Genomic DNA, 23,764 nt, shown 5'->3' with positions numbered 1-23,764 from the left:
CACGTCCGCGCGGATATCATTGAAGTTTTCCAGAACGCGAATTTCTAAATTACGGATGATTGCTCTCGAAACGAATCGTTTGCGAGCGCTTTCCCTTATTCATTCGCCTGTATCGGAAAACAATTTCAACCCTCCGCGGCGCAGTATATAGTCGGACGTTCTTCGGTGTCGCGGAACGAGGCAACGTCCATCTCGTCGATTTATAGTAATACTGTCTTTATTGCATCGTAAAAAGATGATATACACATGATATATTCGACTAACACGCAGACAGAGAGACAGAGAAAGGGGGAAGGAGAAAGAAATATTGTGTGTGATCGATGTGACGCAGTCTTCTCGTTTCGAGGACAGGGAAGGTAGAGACACTGTCCCCGGCATTCGAGTCTCGTGTACCTTCGGCATCGCCTTCGATCCGCCGTGCCAGAGTTCCCCGGTGCGAATCACGCCTCCATCATCACCTCCAGGACCGACATGTACGAGGTGGAGGCTTTCAGGATCTCCTTGAACGCGAGCAAGTTCATCGGCACGAATTTCCCGGCCGTGACACAGTACGGCGAGTTGCCGCGGCTGATGATCAACGCCAGGTCTCTGGCTCGGTGCCCTCGGGAACGGTACCAGGTCGAGTCGTAGGCGCCGAACGAGATCTCAGCTGTCTGGGACTCCAGGGCGTCGCCGGCGTAGGTGTAGACGTACAGCTGCATCAGCAACGTGGTCACGAACATCACGGACTTCAGCACGCCGACTCTGTCGTTCGCGTTCAGGCACACCAGCATCATGAATCCTGGTTTTCGAGAAAGCTACCGGTGAGTGAACGACAACTAATAACGAGAAATCAAGGCTTTGCATGATTTTCTTCGCTTCTACTGCTTGCACGATTTATTAGGTTCAGAAGTTAATTTTAGTATTTTCTCTTTAGAAGATCATGAAGGCTGGTTACAATTGGAATATTGTAACGATAGTTCTGAGGTCTTACATAGTGCTCGTTTGTAACTTTTCAACGAACTATAAGACAGTCTGAGTCGGTCGACGTAACATGGGGAAACACTTGTTTAAACGATGGAGCACGGTAAGCAGCGTGTGAGTCATTGTGTGTTCTTCGCGTTTCGACTGAAAAAAAGACTGCCGAAGCTGCAGAAATGATTTATAGCACTCGTATCGATCCACCTGTAAGCATTGGTATATCAATTTAATTAAACTTTTAATTTGCGAAAAAAGACTAAACTCAACTTCGATATCTAATATCGAACTTTTCATTGAACAGAAGGCAGCGGTACATCGCAGCGGATCAACTAGGCCTAACAGGTTGTGGGGATCGAATGGGACAGTTATCAAGGCCCGGCCGATTACTCGAGCGGCGGAACAACGGAGACTAGAATCAAAAGCCGCAGCACCTTATCCGGTCCCACAAAGCCCGGCGTCGTTCTCCCGGCTTGCTTTCGACGAGCCACGTTTCAGAGATATTCCCGACAGAACGGTTTCGATTCGGTCCTCCGCGGTGCACGATTTATCGCACGAATGCGAAGTCACGAAACGCTGACGCCCACTTTCGTGCGGCCCGCGTTCTCTCTGGTCTTTTATTCAACCGAACAGGCCACGCGAAAGGCTTGTGTTTTCATACGCATAAAAATATGATAAACCGGCGGCCGGAAGAGGGGTCGCGGACTGCGCGCGCAGAATAAACGACAGGAAACCTTTCGCGTGTCCTTAAGTTCGTTAACTATTGACGATCCGCCGAACCAAATGATCACAGCGCAGGAAAAATCGCGCGAGGGCCTCCCCTGTTCGGGCCCAGCTCGGCGGAGTTCCGCTGTTCCATCGCGTCGAGCATCAAAGTTCATCGAGCAAAGCGCGAATCGCGGGCCACGATAAGAAGTCCGATCTCGTAACGGTGTTCCACGGAGGAGGTGAGCCGAGCATCGGCGGACGCGGTGCGTGCCAAGGCGGCGGTGATTTTTCTCGAAATCCGGAGAGAACAGCACACCTGTTCCCCATCGATCCGCGGGGTTAAACGAAACGCGGTCACCGCCGATCGAATCCTGGCAGCCGGCCACACAGTTTCGAACCGGTTGCCGGTCGAGCGATCCTACGCGGGTTAAGAGCCGCGCGCATAGCCTCGGACGCGCCGCGTCCTTGGCATTTCGGATTAAAATGGGACGACGGTCGTCGCTTCCCAATTCTACTCCCCGGGGTCGATGACATCACCGAACGGTCTGACGCCGGGGACTCACCGAAAGTGCTAGGACCCTGCGCGAGCTGCGAGCCGGTTTTTATCGACCCCGATGCTGCCCTCGCGATAAAGGGAGACCCTCCTTTTTTTGGAGCGCCTCTCGAGAAACGGTGCGTTTCATTTTCATTGCGCGTCATCCGCCTCTGACGAGGCTAACGGTGATTAATGTCAAAAGGGCAGGGAGAGGGTCCGCATTCCGTATACCGATTTTCTTTTGGACGATTGTACGCCGGTAATTTTTTGAGAATTTTTTGGAAAGTCGAATCGCTCGATTCCAGGGGGGAGGGAGAGAGAGAGAGAGATAGAGAGAGAGCGCGCGCGACGAGGAGAGCGTTTCCTTTGACTTCTTCTGAAATCGAGTGTACGGTATTCGAGCGGCGCGAAATTCCCGCTGAGTTCGACGTTTCCTGATCGAGCTGCTATCAGTATGGTCTTGCTGCCTTTCGCAAATATTCGACTGCGCGGCTCGGATCGGCTCGGCTCGGTTCGGCTCGTAGGAGCTGCAAACGGTGCACGGAGCTGCAACGAACGCGTTCGCGCTCGGCTGTGCCTGCCTGCCCGCTTGCCTGCCTACCTGCTCAGGTAGGTAAGTACCGTTCGTCGGGCTACCTTCGACGACAGTCACGCCACAACGTTCGCCGCGTCAGGTGCTCACGGGATTTCGAGACCAACGGGACTCTCCTCGGCAGCTCGCGAGTTCTCCGATCGCCGGCAACCGTCGCCTCGATACTTAATCCCGACGTCGAAGTAAGCCAGGCTCGAAGTAAGTTCACGTAGCCGGAAACGGTCCTCGATTCGTGTCTCTCCTCGCTCGCCGTCTCGTCTCCGCGGTATTCAGACTTTTCCGGTCAACTCGTCCAGAGGCGAACTCGTCGTCGGGACTCTCGCGTGCCGTCTCTTCCTCCTGGAAATTTTCGTTTCGATACCATAGAATGTCGGGCTCCTCTCGGAGCTAGACGTGAGTTCGAAGATGTTCGCGAACGTCGAACGAGAACTACGGAGCCAGAGCCACCGTCGTCCGGATTCGATCGCGGAGAGCGCGCGCAAACATTCTTGACGGATCGGTGAACCTGGTTCCCGTCGATTTTACGCGAACGGTTCTCGTCCGTGCGTGTGCAAAGCGTGTGACGCGTGTTCGGGTACCGGTGAGTCAGGCTTGAATGATCCCAGCCGCGAGAATACGGTCGAGCACGCTCTAGTTGATCGCGAATACCGTTTCGCATTTGCCGGATCGAAGGGATGCCGACGAGAACTTTTAACTCTTTCGCTGCCGCGTTGGTGCCACCGTTCGGGAAATACCGGCGGGGAAAACGCGCGTTAAATTCGCCTTGCGAAAACTTCGGAGCCTACAGAATCGACACAGTGATCCCCGCCTCGATCGCCGATTCTCAAATGTCTTTTTTCCGAGTCGGCCGAGGCTCCAGTCGTCTGCGTACCGATGACCTCGAAGAGCACCAGCTTTGCATCGAATCGAGACTGTGGGAACAATAGTCGTCCAGATTCTCTTCGGCTCCCCGCGAGATCGGCAGAGTCCGCCAACGATGTTCGTGGCGACGAGAAATTCGTGTCGCAATAATTTCGTCGTCACGACGGACGCACGATGTTGTTATCTCCGACGCTCGTTAGCCGTTAACCGCGACGATAACAAAAATTGTAACGACGATACGTGTAATTGTCGCGCGCGATACGTCCCGCTCGACGAATCCTCGCATCGAGCTCTACCTTTCACCGAACGCGCGAAGACGCCGAGACGATTCCGCCGTATCTAGCCGAAATCTCCGTGACTCTGGCCGCAGGGGAGGACGGGAAGTGGCCGTCGAAAACCTTTGAAAGAAAAAAAAAAAGAAAGAAGTGGAACTAACACGAGTTAGTAAATTACGGTCAACCGGCGTGCGAAGTTACGCTGACCGTGTCTAACGAGCACCTCTAATTACGCGGCGAGATGCCGGTTACCTGGAGACCCGTGAATATCTCGGGATGGACTAATAAGTTCTGCCCGTTCCCTGTTGCGCCGCGTCATCCGTTCGAGAACGGTACGCGTTGTTGAGCAAAACCATTAATAATACCGCGGACCCGTTAGACAAAATAATCCGTTAGATGAAAAGCGGAAAAATCGAACGACGCGATTGTCGAACCAGGAAATCCCGCGACTCCGCCGACCTTGCGACCAGATACGTTCCTGAAGGTTCTGTGGCCGCGCTTTCCCTCTCGTCGCTCTGCATCCCGTACTCTCCGTGTTTACGCGCGAAATTGATAAATAAACGCGCGCGCGCGCGCGCTCGCTGCACCGCGCGAAACCGGGTCGGCCTCGTTCCAGGGTCAATTTCGTTGCGTTTTTAGGTCGACCAGCGGATTTCGCCGGCGTCCGATTCGAGGATCGGATCCGGCCCGAAACAGGGCCACGCAGCGCGCGGCGAACATCGGGCCCCGGCTTCGGCTTCGGCTTCCACTTCGGCTTCGGCTTAGGCCTGGTTTCGGTTTCGACCGGTCACTCGATCCCGCAATGGAATTCCCGGCCAGGGCCCGGCCCGGGCGCCCCGCCGATTATTGACGCGAGTTTGGCTCCTCGCGTCGGAGGAACGATGAGTAACTGCCGGTACCGTTAGCCCGAATCGACGTTCCTCCTCGAGAATGTCAATTTCATGCGGTTTACGGTACTGGAATTGCGCGTTAGAATACACCGTGCTCCGATTGTTCGCAGTCTCTTCCCATTCGCCACGTGCCCGAGCACGACGTCGCCGATACCCTACCCGCCGCGAGCCCCAGGCCCGCCCTTCGCTGCCCGCCGCAACCCTGAAACTCGAAATCGTGCGTTGAACGAATCCCGCGGTTTCGCGCCGTTCTAAAACGTGACGCTGCCGTTTACTGTAATTTCTTGGGAATTTTTGAGCCCCGATCGAATTCTTCGACGCTTACAGCTCCTTAACGCGTTAAAGCACCACGTGAGTCAGCGGTTACTGACTGCTTCGTTCGCGTCACCGGTAATCGACGATGTACAATTTTAAACATATTACCACATTTTCCAAGAACTATTACCACATTTTAAGTTGCTTAGAATATTTAAATTTAATAGAATGTACTTAAATGTTGCCCGATAGCCGAACAACATTTCAACGAGCATTATCGGAACACGGAATTCGCAAGTTTCACGGAATGAATGACTAAACAGAAATGAGGGAGGAAAGCAGGCTTAGCGCTTTTCCTTTTAAAATGAAAAAACGAATTATTTGAACACCCACGAAAAATAGCTCTAAAAAATTGATCCCGTGGTTGCTCGATCGTCGGCAAGAGGAGGCATTCGCGTAGAGGGTCGTCGACGTGTTGTCGGCGATTGTCTTTTCCTCACTGGAATAGCGAGCGAGAAAGAAAGAGAGAGAGAGAGAGAGAGAGAGAGAGAGAGAGAGAGAGAGAACAGCAACGGTATAGCGGAGTCGAGAGTGACCACGAGCCGAAACGTTTCCGGTGTGTCGCTCACGGCCTCGAAGAAGCCGCGCCTTCCTAAAATAACTCGTCCAGAGTGAGGATCCGGTTGAAGGTCAACGACTCCACGCCAACTTGGCTGGCTTAGGACCGCGGGCGGCGGATTCCGCGATCGCGTGGATCGATCGATCGATCGATGACTGAGATTATTCGTTGGTTTGTTCAGGCGCGGTAGAGGAGCGTGGAATCGCGGAGAAGAAAGATGTTGTTGCCGAGGACGTGCATCCTGCTGATCGCGCTGGCCGGTGCGGCGAGCTGCGAGAAGCACGAGGAGGAAGACGCTTCGGCGGTGTTCCTGGAGGCGGCGAAGTCCTTCTTCTCGAACAAGGACGGCATGAGCGGGCTGCAGGGTCTGGCGAGCGCGTTCGTCCAGCCGGACACCGGAAAACAGGTAAAACGAGACACCTGTCGCATCCGCGCCGATTAGAATCTCTGCTAATCGGCTCTGCGAAACAGGGAAACGACATTCTAGGCAGCGGCGGGAACATGGACGGCATCGGGCAGATCATCGCTGGCATCGGCACGATGTTCGCCGGCAACGAGAACCGCCAAGGGTTCGACTACTCGATAATAGGCTCGGTTTTGGAGGGCATGCTGAACACAGGCAAAAAGAGCAAGGGTGTCGGCAGGGAGGCCGACGACAAGCCGGAGATCAGCTTGGACTTCGAGGGCCTGCTGAATCTGGGGAGCACGCTGTTCGGCCAGAACTCCGGTAACCCGGACTTGTTGATGGGTCTCCTGCCCATGCTGATGCAGAACCTCGGCGGCGAGAACGAGGTCGACGGCCAGCCGAAGTCGCACGATCACTCCGGCCACTCCTGGTACATGCCGCCCATCCTGGAGAACCTGCACGTGATGTGGGAACACTTCAGCAACTCGGAGCTCGGCCAGACCCTGTGGAAGAACAGCGGCCTGGCGAATTTCGTGGGTCAGATGACCGACCCGCAGGGCCATATCCAGTACGAGAAGCTTCTGGACAGCTTCGAGAACCCGGCGCTGCGGCGACGATGGATCAGAGCGTTGACGAACTACGTCGGCGAGTGGATCTCCCACGTGTCCGACCCGCAGATCCAGCAACGGTACCTGAACACGGCGCAGTTCGTCGGGAACAGCTTCCTGAAGTCGCAGGGATTTCCGAAGACGGCCATGTTCGACGCCATGAGGCCGGTGGAGAGCCTCTCGAGGTAAGAATCGAGCTAGATCGCGAGCAAATCGCAAGCAAATCGCAGCGATCCTGTAACATCGTGACACCGAACAGGTTGGTGAACGCGGTCGCCACGAGACACCTGGGCATGAAGATCGACAGCTCGCAGTACATTCGACCGGCGGTCGCCTACGTGCAGGAACTGATCACCCTGGCCTCGGAGAAAGGGTTCATCATGTCCCGGGTGAACGCCAGGGAGATCAGCAACCGACTGAGCGAGGTGATCAACTACGACATCGTCGATCCGATGTTGAAGGTAAGCGATCCAGTGGCGAACCAATGAAGGACGCTTATCGTCATTGATGTTCTATGTCGTTCTCTTCAGTCCTACCGAGCGTACAAATGGTCGATCAAGAGGCCGCAGTGCGCCAGCCAGATCCTCTGCACCATAAACGAGAAGAACGAGCAGGACAAGCAACAGTCGCCTCTGCGAAACAGTGTACTGAAGGCGACAAGCTACCCGGCAGCCTGGGCTGTCAGCAACAAGCTGGGAACCAGTTTCTGGGCCCTCTACGGAGCCATCACAGAGCACGACAAATGCGTCGTGAGTAGACCAACCGGTGTGGGCAAAAAGTTCCTAGAAAAAGCTCGTCAAAGTTGTCTATTTCGATGTCGGTGTTCCCGATCTGAGAATAGCCTCGACATCGAGCGGAGCTCTCTTCGAGCTGTTTGCCCGCATCGTTCAGTCTTTTCGTGCTGGAACCCGAGAGAGGAACTCAATTGTGAACCGTTTGAATTTTCAGCAAAAGTACCCGGCCATCTGCACGGACTTCCACGAGGAGGAGATCCGAGTTACCACGGAGAGCGTTCACAGTGAACTTTGATGATCTCGAAAATAGTGCGCCTGTGAAAGACAAAGAGAAAGAGAGGAAAAGAGGGAGAGAGTGATAGGAAAAAGAGAGCTCGTGGGCGACGCGACGTCGTATCGTTTCGAAAATGAAGAATGTATCGTGATAAGGTGTTGCCGAGTCGTTTCTGTCGAGAGAGGCTCGATTCGCGAGAAGTATCGGCGGAGCGAAGGCACGTGCACCCTTCGCTTCCTCGCGTGTACATAAAACAGCGGAGTCGCTGGCGTGATAGAATAACTTAGGCGTTCAGCTTCTGATAACCTTTTTTATTTCTCTCCGTCCCGACGCGTTATACATATAGGTATATATATAACATATATATATATATATTTATTTACTCTAAAGGAATCCAGAAAAGTTATTCTGCACGATGGCAGGAACGCGCGACGAAGAGAAGGCACACGCGTTCCTCAGGGTCATGCTCGCGCGTTCTCCATCGAATCCGTCAATGGCCAATCCGTCAGCAAACAGCTCCTGTAAATATTAGATAAAAAGCCAAATAAAACGTATGATGGTTGTACAGGATGCATCGTAAGAGCGGTCCCGTGTCCTCTGTGTTCATGCAACGCTTCTCTCGCTCTCCACCGGCCGTTGGTTACTTCCTCTTGATGTTCTTGCACGCCCACTCCAGCCCCTCCTGCCGGGTTCAAGGATTCGATTAGAAAATCGAGTTTATTTTTTCACCGGCCGCGTACCTTGACACCCTTGCCGTCGGTGGCGATGCACGATTGAATCTGCCAGTCACGGTCCTTGATATTGTGCAACCCAAGACCCTCCGCGATTTCAGCCGCGGTCACAGCTTGTCCCAGATCCTGCTTGTTGGCATACACCAGCAATGGGACCCCTCGCAACTTCTCCTCGAGCAGCAGCTCCGACAGCTCCTGACCGGTCTCCTCTAATCGTTTCACATCTGCGCTGTCCACCACATAGATCTTCGCGAAAAAAAAGACCAGATAATTTGTTAATTATTCGATCGAAGAATCAGCTCCTAATGTTTGCAAAATTCCGCTCACCAGGACATCGGTGTTCTCGAAATAGTTCCTCCAGTAAGGCCGGATCTTTCGGGCACCGCCAATGTCCCAGACGTTCAATTTAAAGCCCTCGCTTTGCACGCTCTTTATGTTGAATCCCTGAGTCGGCGTTACCTTCAAGCAACAATTCGTTAAATCGGTGGATAGAAATTCTCGCGCGGTAAACAACGTTAAGCGATACCTGCGTGATGTCCTCGCTAGCCAGGGACTTGAGTATCGTCGTTTTCCCAGCATTGTCCAGGCCCAGGAGAAGCAAGCGCAATTCTTTGTCGGGGTTCGAGCGCAGTTTCCTCAAGATCGACAGCAGTCCCTTCAACGATTATTCGTTAAACGACGAGAGCGATAATAAGGATTCAGGTGAAACATTTAGTCTTACAAAGGCACACTGTCTTCTCGAAGTGCAGCGTACATTTGCAGAGATAACGGTACGTTCGTGGAGAAAATAAAAAGGAGAAGAATGAAGAGGTTCCGCAAGTTGGATTGGAAGGCGATTCGAATTTCGCGCTCCTCGGCCTAGCAGACGGAATCGCAACTTCGTCTGCTGTATGTATACGAAACAACGCTGCGAGCCCTCGACGATATTTCTAATATGTTTGATATTTCTAAATTACGAATGTTCATCGTTGATTCTCGGCAGGAAGAGCGACAGATACTTCGACCGCACAATTTCCGTTAAACAGAGCGTATCCCGAGAAACTAGATTGCATCGAATCTTGATAGTGCAGCCTAACGATAGGTTATGTCGTGCGTGTCTCGTGTCGCGAAATACGGATTCAACGGTGTGACAAAGGGGTGCATAATCGAGTGTTTTGTGCACGTTAGAACGCTGAATGATCACTGATTATCGTTACCATGTTTCTTTTGTTATTTATTAAACGGGAGGCAAATCGTGGCGACGGTTAACTACGACACGTCTGTCTGCAACTGGGTTATCGTCCACAGAGTTTGTTGTGTTGTCGGTTTCGTAACTAAGGAAACTAGAGGTGTACACCTGCACGTTTTGACCAATAATAGTATGTATTTCATAGTATCTGCTTGGAAACAATGATATAGTCCCTCACCTTATAGCGTAGACAATATTTACATTACAGCTATTAAGGGAATCGAGTCTTTAGCCTCTATTTCCTTGTCTATGCAAGCTTAGTACAAGGTCTTGCGGCTAGGTAGTATAGAATAAATCACACTTCCATAGAAACAGTCGATTTCAATGTTGCGAACATGTTTTATTATGCTGGATTTAATGCTTGTACATTGTTCTCCGATGACGGAGACATCGTCTATACAGTGGATTCGTTCACCGAAGTATCCTTTTCTGGAATCACAGACTTCCAGATAGGATGGGGATATTTTCTTTTATGGAAGGGAAAGGAACTGCATATTTGCAAGAAAGATCAAGAGGGGAACACGAGCGTTCAATCGATACAGATACCGCAGAGCTCATTGAACAGGTACAACGATATCTTGGACGAGCTCGCAGAAGCAGTAGCTAATTCCATTTTCTTTTCTAGCTGTAAATCAGCTGCAATTGGTAAAGACAATATAGTAGTGTTAAGTAACAGCGATGAATTATGGAAATACAAAATCTACGAGACTAACGATTCCTGGAAGAAAGTGACAAACTTTATTCCAAGCAACGATGACTCCGATAGAGAATACCCTGTTAAAGTCTTGCAAGGAGGGTGCACCGTAGTCCTTAGCAACTTAGGTACACACTCTTTTTCCGAGTTGCTTGATTATGTTTATAAAATTCCAAGAGTTAAGGTCGATATCGATCGCTTCAGGTCGTGTTTTCAACGTCCCCACGTTGGTCGAGATGCCGAAGAGAGTGAAATTCGTAGACATCGCCTGTGGATTCGATCACACTATCCTATTAGCAGAGAACGGCGACGTGTATTCGATGGGGATGGGGACGTACGTATCGGAATGCTACGAATCGACGAGATATTACAATACAAAGAGTCGTTTAAAACAGGCGTGGGCAATTGGGGCACAACGATCTCGAAGACTGCGACAACCCTAAGCTGATCGAGGCTCTGGCCGGTCTCAAGGTTGTTCGGATCTCGGCGATGGGGTGGCATAGCGCCGTGATCACAGATCAAGTTAATATTCTAGATAAGAAAAGAAACGCGATCGATGAAAGAGAACGCTTATCTCAAAGTGACATTTCAACCGCAGGGTGACTTGTACACGTGGGGGTGGAACACGAACGGAGAATTAGGTCTGTCATCTCTGGACAGCAAAGTAGTCGCTGTACCAACTCTGGTAGACTTCACGGATGAGCGGAACGAAGTCGTAGAGACGTTTGCGAAGAAAGTCGAATGCGGGAACACGTTCACCGTGTGCCTAACTGGTACGTTTTTTCTGATGGTAAATTTCTAGGAACCTAGATGCTGAAGAATCGAACTTTTTAAACAGACGACGGCATATTTTGGGGCTGCGGATGCAACAAGTACGGACAACTGGGCCAATCCCGGGAAACCCTGCCCGGCTCTACAAAATTTATCAAACTGCAGATCCCTGGAGCCATCGGAAGCATCGAAGACTTTAGGTGTCGGGAATGGGGCACCGTATTATTAACAAGCTAATCCCCAAAGTTTTCTACCATTTTTCTACCACCGTCGCTCGTTGAGAATAAACATGATAAAATAATTGTATGCGAAAATTTTATTTCTCCGAAACCTTCACAGCACCTAAGCCTCGATTCGACGCTCTGGCTCAACGCGGAAATACAGAAGCAGCTATTTAACATCGTCGTTTTCTTCCGGCTGATCGAACAGAGCCATCGCCTCGTTCGCTTCTATCAAAGGCAAGATGAACTTCCGTTTCTCCGCAAGGTCCTCTTCGTCGTCGAGCGAGTTCGCGGGAGTATGAACCATGGTAACGGCCAGCTTCCCCTTACCTGCAATAAGACATCGTGCGTTTTATTCGAACCGTAAGACAATTGTGCACGAATTATTCCTAGATTTACCCGTCTTCTTTTTCTGGATCCCGAAGACATCGTGCAACTCGAATGTTCGACGGAGTCCGACGTTGAATGGCGTCGTTTTGAGGTCGGTCAGTTTCGCTGAACGCGGCTTCCGGATGGAGAATGGCACCTGATAACTATGCACCGTTATCGGTTCGGCGAAAACTTCGTAGACCAGGGTGTATCTCAGCTCGTTCGCATACCTATGGCAAAACATTCCGTTCGTCATCACTTAATTTATTGATTAAAAAAGCAGGAAAATTCGGAAGATCGGTTTACATGGCGTAGGTAGACTCCATCACGGTATCCAGCACGACTACCGGGTCCACGTTGCTGAGGAACGTCTCGGTCTCGTCTCTCCCGTCTTCCGAGGCCGACTCTTTCTTGTCCACGTCGCTCTGCGTTGCTCTGCGATTACAAAAGCGAAGCGAATCGATTGAATACTCACGATACGGAATCGCGATCCGAAATCGCGAAACCGTACTCGAAGAGGCTTTCCTCCGGCTGTTTCGCCACGACTTCGTCCCAATAAGGGCAGCGATTCTTGTCCGGTATCTTATTCCCGGCCGCTTGAAATATCTTCTTCATCAGCCTGAAAAACTCCTCGCGAGGGAGCTTCTTCTCTGGGAATGCGTGCGGTTAAACGAACCGTGCCGGCTTGCGCCTACGGTGTTCCGAAGATCGCGAACGTCGAACGAACGGGATCGGTTACCTCGAATGAGCATCATTTCCCCAGCGAGCCAGCTGACCAGAACGCCCAGGCAATAGTCGTCGAGGTTCTCCTTGTTCTTGAGAACTTGATGCGCCATCGTGTCCAGGAACCAGAAGGACGCCATGTTGGTCTGGTAGTCGTCGATGCCGAGAGCATTTCCCAGCAATCTACAGAAAAACGAGAGTGGCGAGAGAGAAAGAGAGAGAGAGAGAGGGAGAGAAACGCGTTTGGATTCGAGCTGCGATAGTCGACCGAATCGGGGAAAATGCTAACTCGATCAGCGCCGGGGCTTGCTCGCTCACGATCTCGATCGGCGTTGCCCGCAAGCTCGTCAACCTCGCGGGAAGGGTGTACAAGAACTTCTCGGCCGACTCGCCGGAAACTTCGGGCTGATCGACCGGATTCCCGGCTCTCTAGAATTTCGGGTCTGCCTCGAGTTTCGTGGACGAAACGAAGTTTCGGACGCGACAAGATCGGACGTCGCGGGCGCCACCCGGAATATGTCTCGCGGGTCGATCGGGATCCCACGATCGAATACTCAACCTCGTTTCCAATCTCGGCCGATCTGCTGTCGTCCCCTGTGCTTTTCGAGTCCGGCATCGTTTCTTTTCCGTGCGCAGAGAAAAAGGCAGGTCGAACGCGATCAAATCGGAAACGTCGCCGTAACACCGAGCCGATCCGAGGAGTCGCGGCGGTAACAATGAAAGACTCACAGAAGAAGAACGGTTCGTTCATGTCTGTTTTTTTTTGTTTTTATTCATTGGTTTTATTTTTTAATTTTTTTTTCCATATTTTGTTCAATATTTTCAGAAAATAACACTCCAAAGCGAAAAAACCGTATATTCTCACCAATCCCAATGTGTGTATAATATATATATTATACTTCTCATATATAATATATATGTATATATATATAATATATATATAATGTATACTTTTATACTTTATATATAATAATATTATGTAGAGTAGCGCACACTTTAGACTGTTATGTATCGATACCGTTTTAATAATTTTATCGATAAATTACAAATATTGAAAAACATGAAACAGACACAACCGGCGGGGACGCGGGGATTTTCGCGTACGTCTTTCTATTCTCGAGGGACAACGTTTTCTTTCGTGCAGAGAACAGTGAAAAAAGATGGTTCCGCTGGCGGCGGCGACGTTCTCGTCGCGACACCCGTTTCCCTTTCGTCAACCGGGTCCTCGGATTCGGGGTTCAGGCTCGAATGTGTTCGGATTCGATTCCGTGTCGATGCTCGTGTCGATATCGCGACGTCCACGGTCGATCTCGAGAAAGAGATCGAAGAGAAGGAAGCCCGAGCCTCGCGAGGGAAGAATCCGCTCGGCGACAAGGTCCGACAAGGTCCGACGAAGAAGATGGCGCGCGGGCCCGAAGAGGGTGGGTTTGCTCGAGTCTGTCCGGCGTTCGCTCTTTCTCCTTTCCGTTTCCCGGGAAAATCGGAGACCGACCGCGGAGAGAAAGGGGAAAAAGGTGAGAAGATCGGGTTATCTATAAGGAAAAGGGAAACGGGAAACGCGAGCACGAACACGCGCGCGACGCCGCCATCGTTTCGGGATACTATTAAAACAGCTATAATATTACACGAGTCGCTGAAAAATCCCCGAGTCCCGGCGCGACTGACATTTTTTTTTTGTTTATTTATATATTTTCACACCGAAGTCAGAAAGGCAATACGCAGTATGAACTTACTTAGTACAATTGTGTGTGTATGTGTGTACGCGTATGTGTGTGGCTTTTACAACTATTTTATTTTTTTTTTCATCCTTTTTGTTTCTCTCTGTCTGTCGACTGTATTTTTTTTCTCGTTTTTTCTTTTCGTTTTCGTGTCTCTTTTCTGTTTCCTTCGCTGATTGTTTATTGTTGTTTGCCGCCGCCGCCGCCGCCGCTGCCGCCGCTGCTGCTGCTGCTGCTGCTGCCGCCGCCGCGGCCGCTGCTGCTGTTGCTGTTTGATCGTTTTCTGTTTTCATGTTTTGTTCATTGTTCTGTGTGCTCGCTTCCACGCGTTCCTCCTTGCTTCCTCGGTAATCTAAAAATCTTCTCTGGTTTTTTGTTTCCCCTCTATACGGCTCGACGATCGCGGCTCAACGATACTTTTACTTGTTACGATATCGATCAATTTGTTCCTTTAATCATCTTTTTTTTTTTATTTTGTTTGTTTCCCTTGGACCTCTTCGCTTTCAGCGTTACTTTCCGGTGCCTTCCCTTCTTTCTTTTGTTTCCCCGTCTCTGGTTCTTTCGGTCGCCAGAACTTCTCTCTATCTCTCTTATATCCGTTTGGCTCGTTCGTTCCGTCGTCCGTTTGTTCGTTCGTTCGTCCGTTCGTTCGTTCGTTCGTTCGTTCGTCTGTGTTCGTTCAGTCTTCCCCCGTTCTTCCCGAGTCTCGAAAATCGCTCCGGAGATACGTGAGAATTAGAGGGTGAAAGGAGAGGCACAGAGAGAAGAGAAAGGAGCTCAAGGGGAGGGTGCTCGGAGGGGTTTCAAGGAGAGAAAATCGTATACAGACGTAGCCAATGAGAACCAAACTCTGACAGAGAAGGCAAATCAACGAACCAAACGAGGCTGGAAGAATAAATAGACAAAATGAAGGTAGAAGAAGATGTTAGAAGAAGGAGGATGAAGAAGGTGGGATTGAGGTGAGTGCCGCGATTTCGAATCTTTCTTTGCGCTTCTCCCTTATTTAGTTCCTGCCGGTGTCGCGATCGGCACGCGATCCTCTTCCCAAAGAAAGCAATCGAAATCGCGAAAGAAAGAAGAAACCGCATTCAGCAACCTAGAACATCCGGCGAAGCGCAAATTAAAAAACAAACCCGAGGAAATTAAATATTTTCAATCGATTTTATTGAAAATAATACAACAAAATATCTCATAATAATAATAATAATAATAATAATAATAATAATAATAATAATAATAATAATAAACTAAAAATAATTAATAATTAATGATACTTACTGTTCCTACGCGATCTCTAAATAATCATGTCTTAAAACGTCGTTTAAATAATAATAATAATATTAATAATAATAATAATGATAATAATAATAATAATAATAGTAATCGGCATTAATCATCGTAATAAAATAATAATAAAGGCAATAAAGTTAATAATAATAATAATAATAATTATATCATAGAATAATGCATCAATAAACAAACTTAATAATCTAATTATTGGTTAATGATTCGTCATCGTCCTCGATCGCTATCAATGGATCTTTTTCTTTACCTAGTCATTAATAATGGATAATTAATTAATTCATTAATTAAATTACACGTTGCTTGGATATGCACATAGAGATATAAAGTCGTTTTTGGTCCCACCTAACTGCAAACGTTATATTCATACAACAATTTTTTTGTGTGTTTCTTGTTGTCGCATGGATCGCTTTTACATGTATATGCGTGTGTCTCTGTTCCTCGTGTGAATTATGTACCCGTGTCTCCCTCTCTCTCTTTTTCTCTTTCTTTCGTGTGTGTGTGTGTGTTCGTGTTCGTGTGTCGTGTGTTCGTGTCAGTGTGTGAACTTGTAGGTATTCGTTACGTGTGCCCGTGTTGCGAAGAACTATTGGTTTAACTATCGGTAAAGCTGTCGTTTCTCGAAAAAGGTTTGTGATTCGCGTATACACATGACAATGTTCCTTTCGCCCATTCGGAATCGCCGTTCGCTTTTCTCTTTTTCCGTTCCATCTCGCGATCCGTCCCGGCGATCCATCCCAGCGATCCGCCTCGCGCGATCCGCCGTTTATAGCGTACGCGTCCCCGTTACCACGAAAAATCGGTTCCCGAAAAATCGAACCGCGCCGCGGGTACGAGACGAACGGAAACCGAGAAAAGTCGTTCCGATCTTCATCATCGGTGCCGACGATGCGATGTATCGCGCGACGGAAAGCAACGTCCCCCGCCGCCGTCGCGTTCTATAGAACGCCGACGGGCAAGAAGACAGTCTCGACATTGTTTTCCGTGTTCCCTTTCCTACGTCCGCGAACGAAACACATCTTTTCCGTTCGTTCGTTCGCCGGTGGCTCGCTCGCGCCCACTTCGTCGCGAGATCGCCGACGCTTTCTCGTCTCGTGTGCTCGCTCGGCCGATCGATCAACGAGACCGCGCGCGTCCCGCTCGGGGCGTGTTCCTTTCCAATTTCCCAGAAAGAAGAATAAGAGAAGAATAAGGAAAGAAAAAGAACATATCTCTCTCTCTTCTACAACTGGCATTTTTCGTTCCGCTTCTTTATAGTACGCACGCTTAAGATACCTAATAACATTACTCTCACTAGACACATCACCGTGCGAAGAATCAACACTCCTCTTCCACGATAACACTTTACAGCCAATCGAGAGAATTTCGACGCGCCATTAAACCTAATTTGATCTTTCTCGTTAAGGCTAGGATACGCGAATTTTACTTTACAATTTCTCGAACGAATACTGGTCTGTATCAGTCGCATAGTTTTCTATCAGCCTGCCGGCCCGTTCGCCGCGAGCCGAGTCGTTCTCCCTGCACCCGCGCGGCTTCCACCCTTCCTTCCTTCCTTCCTTCCTTTTTCTCGAACAGCCCCCTCGTCCCCCGAACACTTCTACCTAGATATAGAACAACGATTCCCTCGGAGCACCTCGGGAGACGCAGGAGAACAACTCGCCCGTGCCAGACCGCCACGTCGGGTAATGCCAGTTGTACGCTTCCTCGGAGACGAGTCGTTCGCTCTCGAGGGAAACCGCGCGCTCCGCTCGGGCCAGCGTCGGGTTTCAAGCTCGATCCAACGGCGAACGCCGTGGCCCGATCGCACGGAATGTTTTCGCGATTTAGAAAATACGATGAGAAACGCCATGGAGCGCGCGCTTTCCCCTTCGTCTCTGTGTTCGCGACCCTCTGGGACGATCCGCGCCGCGATCGAAGACCGAGAGGATCGTCCTTCGTCGCGGCGTCGATCGTCCCGGACGGCCGGCAATCGCATCGTTAACATATTTCAAATAGTATAACCTCACAACCATTTTGACAACAATCAACCTTCAACAAAAGAGCGTCCTACATCAAAGAATCTTTAAAAAATGCGCCGGCCAGCGAATCGACTCCCGGCGCTGCTTCTTCGATCCTACCTCGTCGCTTCTCTCCTTCTCTCTCTCTCTCTCTCTCTCTCTCTCGATTCTTTCTCTCTCGATTCTTAGTCGCGTTTGCTAACTCGGTCGCGACCGGAAGTCAAGTTTGCCGGCCGACGTATCACATGTTTCAAAGCTGCGAACCACGTACTTGCGACTCGTTCGTCACTCCGTCATTCCTCCACTCTCATTCGCGATTCGCTCGAACGCGATTCAAAAGAATGCCCAAGGTGTGTCTTTTCTATCTCGCCGGTGGGGCTCGATCCGCGCGGAGACGAGACGCCGGGCCTGCCGCGAGTCGAGAACAACCGGCGACGATTCGAATCGCGATCGAATCGTTAACGCGCGCCGTCGAATGGGGTCGGCGGACTGGCGGCCAGGCTCGTCGTCCGTCGTCGCTGCGCGCGATCATCCCCGATGGGGTGGATCCGGATCCACCGATCGATCCGGATCGGTCGGCGGACCCGCGCGGTCCCCAAAGCGATCAACAAAAGTAACGTTTACTAATTACAATCGATTTAAAACGATACTCCTAATCGCGCTACGATTACGTACGACAACTCGACGGTACATATTCTGTACAACTCGCGTGCGATTCTCTCTCGCGCACCTCTGCGCGAAGAAGCCTGGTTCCACCGATTAATACCGGCCGCGAACCATGCTCGCCGATCACGCGTACGCGCGAAACTAATCTCTCTGTATGTACCTGTGTGTGTATGTGTGTGTGTTTCTGTGTATGCCTGTGTATGCGTGTATATAGATTCGTGTACCGTAAGAGGTGTACGGGCTCTAACGGTGTCTTTCCGTCTCGTGATCGATCCCGCTCTGTTCCTCGAACGTGCTTCCCCGCGTCGATTCTCTTGTTCTCGCGGAACGGGTGAAAAAGGAAAAGCCTTCGAAACGAAAGAGGGAAGTGCGAGCTCCCGGCCGAAAGAGTACGGACAGAGGCAGCGGGATAGAGCGAAATATATAGATGCGGAGACGGATGGATGGAGAAAGAGAGAGAGACAGATAGAGAGACAGTGGTGAGAGGGAGGGAGGGGAAGGGGGTGGAGGGAACGGATTTGAGATTTGCGAAAGGCCGGGATCTCTGGCTCGCACTCGGACGCAGGGCTACCGTGGACAAAACTGAAAGGGCCCTCTCCCCATCCCCCTCCCCTCTCCCAGAACCCCCGTGTCCCATCCCACATCCCCATCCCTCCCTCCCTCTCTCCCTACCCCCCAAAAAACCGAGAGTGTTCGATCGAACGCGACGCCCTCGGCTAATTGCCCCGAGCGGCTCGCGAGATTAATTAATCGTCAACGAGATAATAAGCGACGCGCACGCGGCGCGGCGCGAGCCCGGCTCCTTTTGCGCGCGCAAACAGGACGCCCACGCGCACCTACGCGCGCCGCACGCGTTTGTGTATATATATACATACATATACGCATAAACGACAGCGCATACCGCCATAAGAACGACCGATAATCGATATAGAATCATCGCGGTGTAAACAATAAATGGCGACACGTATATATATCGAGAAGTCTCGTAAATCTTCTCATTTTTCACATTTTTTTTTTACTTCATCTTTATATATATATATATATCTATGTAACGCTTTGGACGCGCCTTAAACTCCTCCCTTTCGATACGAAACGATAATATATAACTGTAAAATCCATGTGGAATATAAAAAATATTCTCTCGACGTTTCCTACCTAACTATATGAAACACTGCGCTAAGACTGTATACTTCGTTACGAAACGTATATGCGCGAGCGCGTCTGTGTGTGTGTGTGTCTGTACGTGTTCGTGTCCGTATGCTTGTACGTGTGTAGAATCGAGGTTTCGAATGGGGCGCGTGTGTTCCATGCTGTACGGTTTGTGTATGTGTGTGTGTGTATGTGTTTTTCTCCGTGTCCTGTATAGTTCATTCTCTCTCTCTCTCTTTTGTTTCGCGTCACAGTGTTTTCTGCTCGGTATACTTGTGTTTCATCAGTCGTATATCGGTGTATCACCCCGTGTCTTCTTCTCTGTGTCCTGTTTCCTGTGTACAGGCGAGTGACGGTGTATCGCGCGGGTCGTGCGTTTGCTCGTGTCTCTTCGTGTATGCGTGCGTGTGTGTGTGTGTGTTTTTGCGTGTGTGGTTTACTTGTGTGACCGATGTCCGCGTGTGTGTTCGTTTTTTTGTCAGCTTTACGCACGATCTTTCTGCTCGTGCTTGCGAGAAAGAATTACGTCTAAGGGGCGAGGGTGACCCGGGATCCGGATTCCGACGTATTCCTAACCGTAGCGCTTTCCCGCCAACCGAACCCGCCAGCTTTCCTCCCGAGGGAAACGTCGGGAAACCCTCCCGGGGGGAAACGCGGGCAAACGCCGGACCGTCGTCGCGCCTCGGCCCGTATACAAGGGTCTTTCTTAACACTACGAGAGATATGCCGTTTAACGAAACAGGGCTGAAACAAGATCGGGTGGTCTGCGGGGGACACGGGCGCCGTCGTCGGGAGCCGAGAAGTCGTCGGTCCGAGACGTTACGGAGCCTGGCGGTCGGCGGATCTTCCCGGCCGTCGACGACAGCCTTGGCCGGCCTGGCGCCGGCCCGGGACACTCCGGGACACGTGGACAGGGGGCACAACGGCAGAATGCGAGAGCGTGGGGCCCGGGCCCGAAGGTACGAACGTTCCTTAACCCTTCTAACGCGTGCAGAAAACGTTTACGTGTTTACAGTTGCATTGTACTCGACGAGCAATTACGAGAGAAGAATGGGAACGAGATGAGATAGAAGAATAGAGAGTGAAATCTTCTTGTAAACTTAATGTCGGCTACGTTCAAAGGGGCAGCGGATGGGGGCGGGCGGGGGGATCTGGTGCCGTCCAATCCGTTTGTCGGAGATGCACGGCGCGCGGTTCCCTCGTTAGCGTCGCGTTCTCGTCCGTGGACGCAGTCGTCGAGCCAGGATCCGATAGGAAATAGCGTCCGCTGCTCGACAGCGTCGCTAACGAGGCCGAACGGCGGGGTTCTTGGCGATCTTTATTCGCGGGGCTACCTAAGAAATGAGCTTCCGGCGAGCTGGGCAAGCCGCGAGTCGCTCGGTTTACCTTACAAGAGACTTTACACGAGACTGGCTCTGTTGCGATTAGACGAGAGTTCCGCGGTGGTTTTAGTTTTTGGAACATTGGGACCGCCGCCGAATCGCGAATGGCCCAAGCGACCGCTCGACGACCGTCCGCCGCGGCGGCGACTCGCGGAGCCCCGGAAGCGAGTGGTTATCGAGCGGCCGCCTTCGCTTTTTTTGACTCGGTACACGCGGGCTTCGCCGCGCGATCGTTCCGAGTACGAAAGGAACGGGAATCGGACCGAGGGCCGCGTTCGACCGATTTCAACCCTGATCGACCAACCGGCGCCTCAGCGCGGGTGCGGGAGGGGGTCCTGTGTACCGTTCGAAAGCTCGACGAGGGAAAAAACGGTGTGTCCTATTGGGAGGGGTGGGGGGGGGGCTGGGGGAGTCTAGAGTTAGTCGCGTCGTAATCGCAGCATTCGAGTGGCTTTTGTACGTGTCTGTATGGTGTGTACGTGTGGCTCAGTTTACAGAAAGTGATGTATACGTCTACGCGGTATGTACATGGTCGATCTCTAACCCGACGTTCGGCAAACACCGCGTTGGTGTTCGCGCGATTTATGCCCAAAATTAGATTTACGGTTAATTAACGGTGGTATCGCGCCCTCGCCGCGGCGTAAGCAGCGCGGAAACGGCCGCGCGAATCGCGTCGCTCGTCGCTCGTCGAGCACGCGCCCCTCCCCCGAAGGGAAAAACGACGGAATGTCAACCGGAACTGTTTTGTCCTTTCCCTTCGCTTCTGTTGCACCATCGCCGGTGGTGGCTTTGTCGTTCGACCCGCGATCGCTTCGAGAGGCCAAGAGGAAACAAGAGCGGCGGGGGGATCGATGAAGCGGCGCGGTAACGACCGTTCTACCGTCGATCGATCTTCCGGCGAACGTCTCCGGCCCTCGGAACGAGAGCCGCAGAGCTCGAATGAGAACGAGAGAGGACATAAATGCGACGGAATGATCCTGGAATGACCAAAAGCGCCGGCCAGAACGGACGGTCGAACGGCGTTAATGTCCCCGAACGCGCGGCTCGACGGGTTTCATCGCGGAGGCGTCGTAAAAAAAGTATAAAAAACCAGGGAAACCGACCGATTTTCGTGGGCGTGTTCTCGCGGAAATTTGACGGACCGGGATGCGCCGGGAACGACCAGCGAGACCGAGGGAGGTGGAGACGGCAAGACGGAAGAGAGAAAGAGAGAGAGAGAGACAGAAATAGGTAAGTACTTTGAGCGAAAAACGTCCCGCGAGAAAAGAAAACCCGAAGGGCCGCCGAGGAGCCTTTAACGTTCGCGGAAGAAACTAACGACGAATGGGAGGTGCTCGCGCGCAAAAACCGGCTACGGGGTCCGCCGCGAAAAAGCAGACGGGTCGAAGAGGACCTAGAGAATTGCACTTGGCTGGGTCCCGACGATCGCGAGAACGAATCGCGCTAATGACAACGATAAGTACTATCCGTTGGTCGACGAATCCCAACGGCAACGAATACGCGGCGAATCAACGGCGAAGGGGGTGTAGGGGGGGGGGGGCATTCTTGTTTCCTCTTCGAACTGGCCGAAGCGAAACCGAGACCGAGACCGAGATCGAGATCGAGATCGAGATCGTGACCGTATCCCGCGTGTTCCCCGCGATTCGAACGCAAACGCCGCTGCCCGCGCTGCTTCCCGACGATCACCAAAACGCGCTCTTTCTATCGTAAAACCTCGCGTTCCCCTTTCTCCATCTCCATTTTGTTTTGTTTTTAAGAGCATATAAAAAGTCGTGTGGCACATTGACGGTTGGAATGTTATCATTGTTTCATTAAATTTATAATAAGAATCATAATAATTAATAATAGTATTAATATAGTACTTCTTTGCTTGTTATTAATAATATTCTTTTATGTATGTTTAATAATAATAATAATTAATAATATATATATATAATATATATATATAATATATATATACCTTTTGTTTATTATATAGTAGTTTGTTTCCTCTGCACTTAGCGTTTATATTCTGTGCTGACTGCGGGTTTTGATTTGAGGGGACTTTCGCCGGCGGTGCCGGTCACGCGAGCGGCGCCCGTCGTCGGCCATTTCGGTCCCATCGTCCCCCACGGTCCCCCGTCGACCCACCCACGGGTCGTCGCGGAGGGAAACGGACGACGGACAACACCTTCCACGCGGATGACGACACGAGACTTGAAATACGGCCGTGCGACGGGACACCGTGATCGCGCTGGCTGCCCGGCCGGCGATCCTGTATATTTTTGTTTTTTGTGTTTTGCATTGCTCTTCGTGGCATCTGCATTCGCGTTGATCACTGCTGGATTATGTGAAATATGTAGAGATATTATTATTATTTTTTTTTATAGTTGGCTGTTCTTGTCGCGGCTGGGGCGGCCTGCGTCGCGTTGCACCGCGGCCCCCCGCGCGCGGACAGAGAGAGAGTTGTCTATTGTTACTGCTTGTGTGTTGTTGCCGGTTGTATATTGTTGGTCGCGGCCCGGGTGAGTATGCAACCCGGGCGCGCGCGCGGGATCGCAGATCGGACGATTTCACGACGCCGCTGCGAGATCGAGGGTGGCTCTCGCTGTCTCCGCGGGCCACTACCCCCGACGGGCCCTTCTCGGCCTCCCCGTGTTAGGCGTGCTCCCCGCGACTCGCGGAAGAGACGGACAAGCGGGGAGACAAGCGCGCTCCGTTCGTCATTCCATTCTCCTTTGAAACTCGTCGTTCTCGCCTCTGGAGCCTCGAGCGGCGTCCGTCGCGAACGCGACCCGCAATTAACTGTAAGGAGACGACTGGTATCGGGAGGCTGCAATATTGTTGTAGAGCTGTATGTAGAAAGCAGACTGCGTGTACTGTTTTTTTTTGTTTTTTTTTTTGTTTGTTTGATATAGAACATTCTGGTATTCTGGTATTTTGGCTGAGTGTCGGCTGAGTGTGCGTGTGTTTTATTATTTTTTCTTTTTTTTTTGTTTTTGGTCGGAAATGCGGGCGAATTCCCAAAAAGAGCGTTTGCCATTACGGTTTTGTTCCGGAGGGGTGTTCTGCTCGTGTGGATGGATGGCGATAATATCTGTTCGATATGGGATCGTTTGG

The 23,764-nt window shown here is 51.1% G+C and overlaps 5 protein-coding genes across 10 annotated transcripts; 2 read left to right on the top strand and 3 right to left on the bottom strand.

Annotated features, from left to right (window-relative positions):
- Positions 1–424: 424 nt before the first annotated feature.
- Positions 425–776, bottom strand: LOC143259231 (odorant receptor 4-like). Its single transcript, XM_076520658.1, has one exon. It carries the CDS (start codon positions 774–776, stop codon positions 441–443), a length of 336 nt encoding a protein of 111 aa, XP_076376773.1. The 3' UTR covers positions 425–440.
- Positions 663–8,279, top strand: LOC143259218 (uncharacterized). 5 transcript variants are annotated; one of them, XM_076520635.1, is made up of 8 exons: positions 663–803; positions 920–1,166; positions 1,262–1,904; positions 5,874–6,098; positions 6,164–6,891; positions 6,966–7,167; positions 7,237–7,455; positions 7,655–8,279. In XM_076520635.1, exons 4-8 carry the CDS (start codon positions 5,910–5,912, stop codon positions 7,733–7,735), a joined length of 1,419 nt encoding a protein of 472 aa, XP_076376750.1. In that variant the 5' UTR covers positions 663–803; positions 920–1,166; positions 1,262–1,904; positions 5,874–5,909; the 3' UTR covers positions 7,736–8,279. The 5 variants fall into 5 exon arrangements, with proteins under 5 accessions (XP_076376750.1, XP_076376749.1, XP_076376751.1 ...); XM_076520634.1 differs by having other exon boundaries at positions 917–1,166; XM_076520636.1 differs by having other exon boundaries at positions 917–1,176.
- Positions 8,011–9,782, bottom strand: LOC143259230 (ADP-ribosylation factor-like protein 3). Its single transcript, XM_076520657.1, has 5 exons — positions 9,642–9,782; positions 8,972–9,100; positions 8,773–8,904; positions 8,455–8,691; positions 8,011–8,396 (listed from the first exon to the last, which is right to left on the bottom strand). The coding sequence occupies exons 1-5, from the start codon at positions 9,642–9,644 to the stop codon at positions 8,355–8,357; spliced, it is 543 nt and encodes a 180-aa protein (XP_076376772.1). The 5' UTR covers positions 9,645–9,782; the 3' UTR covers positions 8,011–8,354.
- Positions 9,783–10,008: 226 nt separating this feature from the next.
- LOC143259229 (RCC1 domain-containing protein 1) lies at positions 10,009–11,440 on the top strand. 2 transcript variants are annotated; one of them, XM_076520656.1, is made up of 6 exons: positions 10,009–10,238; positions 10,299–10,495; positions 10,572–10,701; positions 10,763–10,889; positions 10,966–11,140; positions 11,206–11,440. In XM_076520656.1, the coding sequence occupies exons 1-6, from the start codon at positions 10,009–10,011 to the stop codon at positions 11,373–11,375; spliced, it is 1,029 nt and encodes a 342-aa protein (XP_076376771.1). In that variant the 3' UTR covers positions 11,376–11,440. The 2 variants fall into 2 exon arrangements, with proteins under 2 accessions (XP_076376771.1, XP_076376770.1); XM_076520655.1 differs by having other exon boundaries at positions 10,009–10,495.
- On the bottom strand, positions 11,437–18,773 carry LOC143259233 (uncharacterized). Its single transcript, XM_076520659.1, has 5 exons — positions 12,468–18,773; positions 12,240–12,378; positions 12,035–12,163; positions 11,759–11,958; positions 11,437–11,689 (listed from the first exon to the last, which is right to left on the bottom strand). Exons 1-5 carry the CDS (start codon positions 12,589–12,591, stop codon positions 11,529–11,531), a joined length of 753 nt encoding a protein of 250 aa, XP_076376774.1. The 5' UTR covers positions 12,592–18,773; the 3' UTR covers positions 11,437–11,528.
- Between the last annotated feature and the right edge of the window lie 4,991 nt (positions 18,774–23,764).

The sequence above is a fragment of the Megalopta genalis genome, chromosome 3 (genome assembly GCF_051020955.1).
Source record: "Megalopta genalis isolate 19385.01 chromosome 3, iyMegGena1_principal, whole genome shotgun sequence".
Lineage (NCBI taxonomy): Eukaryota > Metazoa > Arthropoda > Insecta > Hymenoptera > Halictidae > Megalopta > Megalopta genalis.
The sequence above is the reverse complement of the archived record's forward strand: the minus strand, read 5'-3'. Positions and strand labels throughout refer to the sequence as shown.

What these genes read in the sequence shown, in the direction of transcription:
- LOC143259231 (XM_076520658.1), bottom strand. Translation starts at nt 776, where the DNA reads ATGATGCTGGTGTGCCTGAACGCGAACGACAGAGTCGGCGTGCTGAAG.
- LOC143259218 (XM_076520635.1), top strand. Translation starts at nt 5,910, where the DNA reads ATGTTGTTGCCGAGGACGTGCATCCTGCTGATCGCGCTGGCCGGTGCG. An exon ending in AGCCGGACACCGGAAAACAG is followed by an intron (nt 6,099 to 6,163) that starts GTAAAACGAGAC and finishes TCTGCGAAACAG; the next exon opens with GGAAACGACATTCTAGGCAG. An exon ending in CAGAGCACGACAAATGCGTC is followed by an intron (nt 7,456 to 7,654) that starts GTGAGTAGACCA and finishes TTGAATTTTCAG; the next exon opens with CAAAAGTACCCGGCCATCTG.
- LOC143259230 (XM_076520657.1), bottom strand. An exon ending in CTAGCGAGGACATCACGCAG is followed by an intron (nt 8,905 to 8,971) that starts GTATCGCTTAAC and finishes TGTTGCTTGAAG; the next exon opens with GTAACGCCGACTCAGGGATT. An exon ending in TCGAGAACACCGATGTCCTG is followed by an intron (nt 8,692 to 8,772) that starts GTGAGCGGAATT and finishes TTTTTCGCGAAG; the next exon opens with ATCTATGTGGTGGACAGCGC.
- LOC143259229 (XM_076520655.1), top strand. Translation starts at nt 10,009, where the DNA reads ATGTTTTATTATGCTGGATTTAATGCTTGTACATTGTTCTCCGATGAC. An exon ending in TATTCGATGGGGATGGGGAC is followed by an intron (nt 10,702 to 10,762) that starts GTACGTATCGGA and finishes CGTTTAAAACAG; the next exon opens with GCGTGGGCAATTGGGGCACA. An exon ending in GTTCACCGTGTGCCTAACTG is followed by an intron (nt 11,141 to 11,205) that starts GTACGTTTTTTC and finishes CTTTTTAAACAG; the next exon opens with ACGACGGCATATTTTGGGGC.
- LOC143259233 (XM_076520659.1), bottom strand. Translation starts at nt 12,591, where the DNA reads ATGGCGTCCTTCTGGTTCCTGGACACGATGGCGCATCAAGTTCTCAAG. An exon ending in CCGGAGGAAAGCCTCTTCGA is followed by an intron (nt 12,164 to 12,239) that starts GTACGGTTTCGC and finishes TTGTAATCGCAG; the next exon opens with AGCAACGCAGAGCGACGTGG. An exon ending in ATGGAGTCTACCTACGCCAT is followed by an intron (nt 11,959 to 12,034) that starts GTAAACCGATCT and finishes GTTTTGCCATAG; the next exon opens with GTATGCGAACGAGCTGAGAT.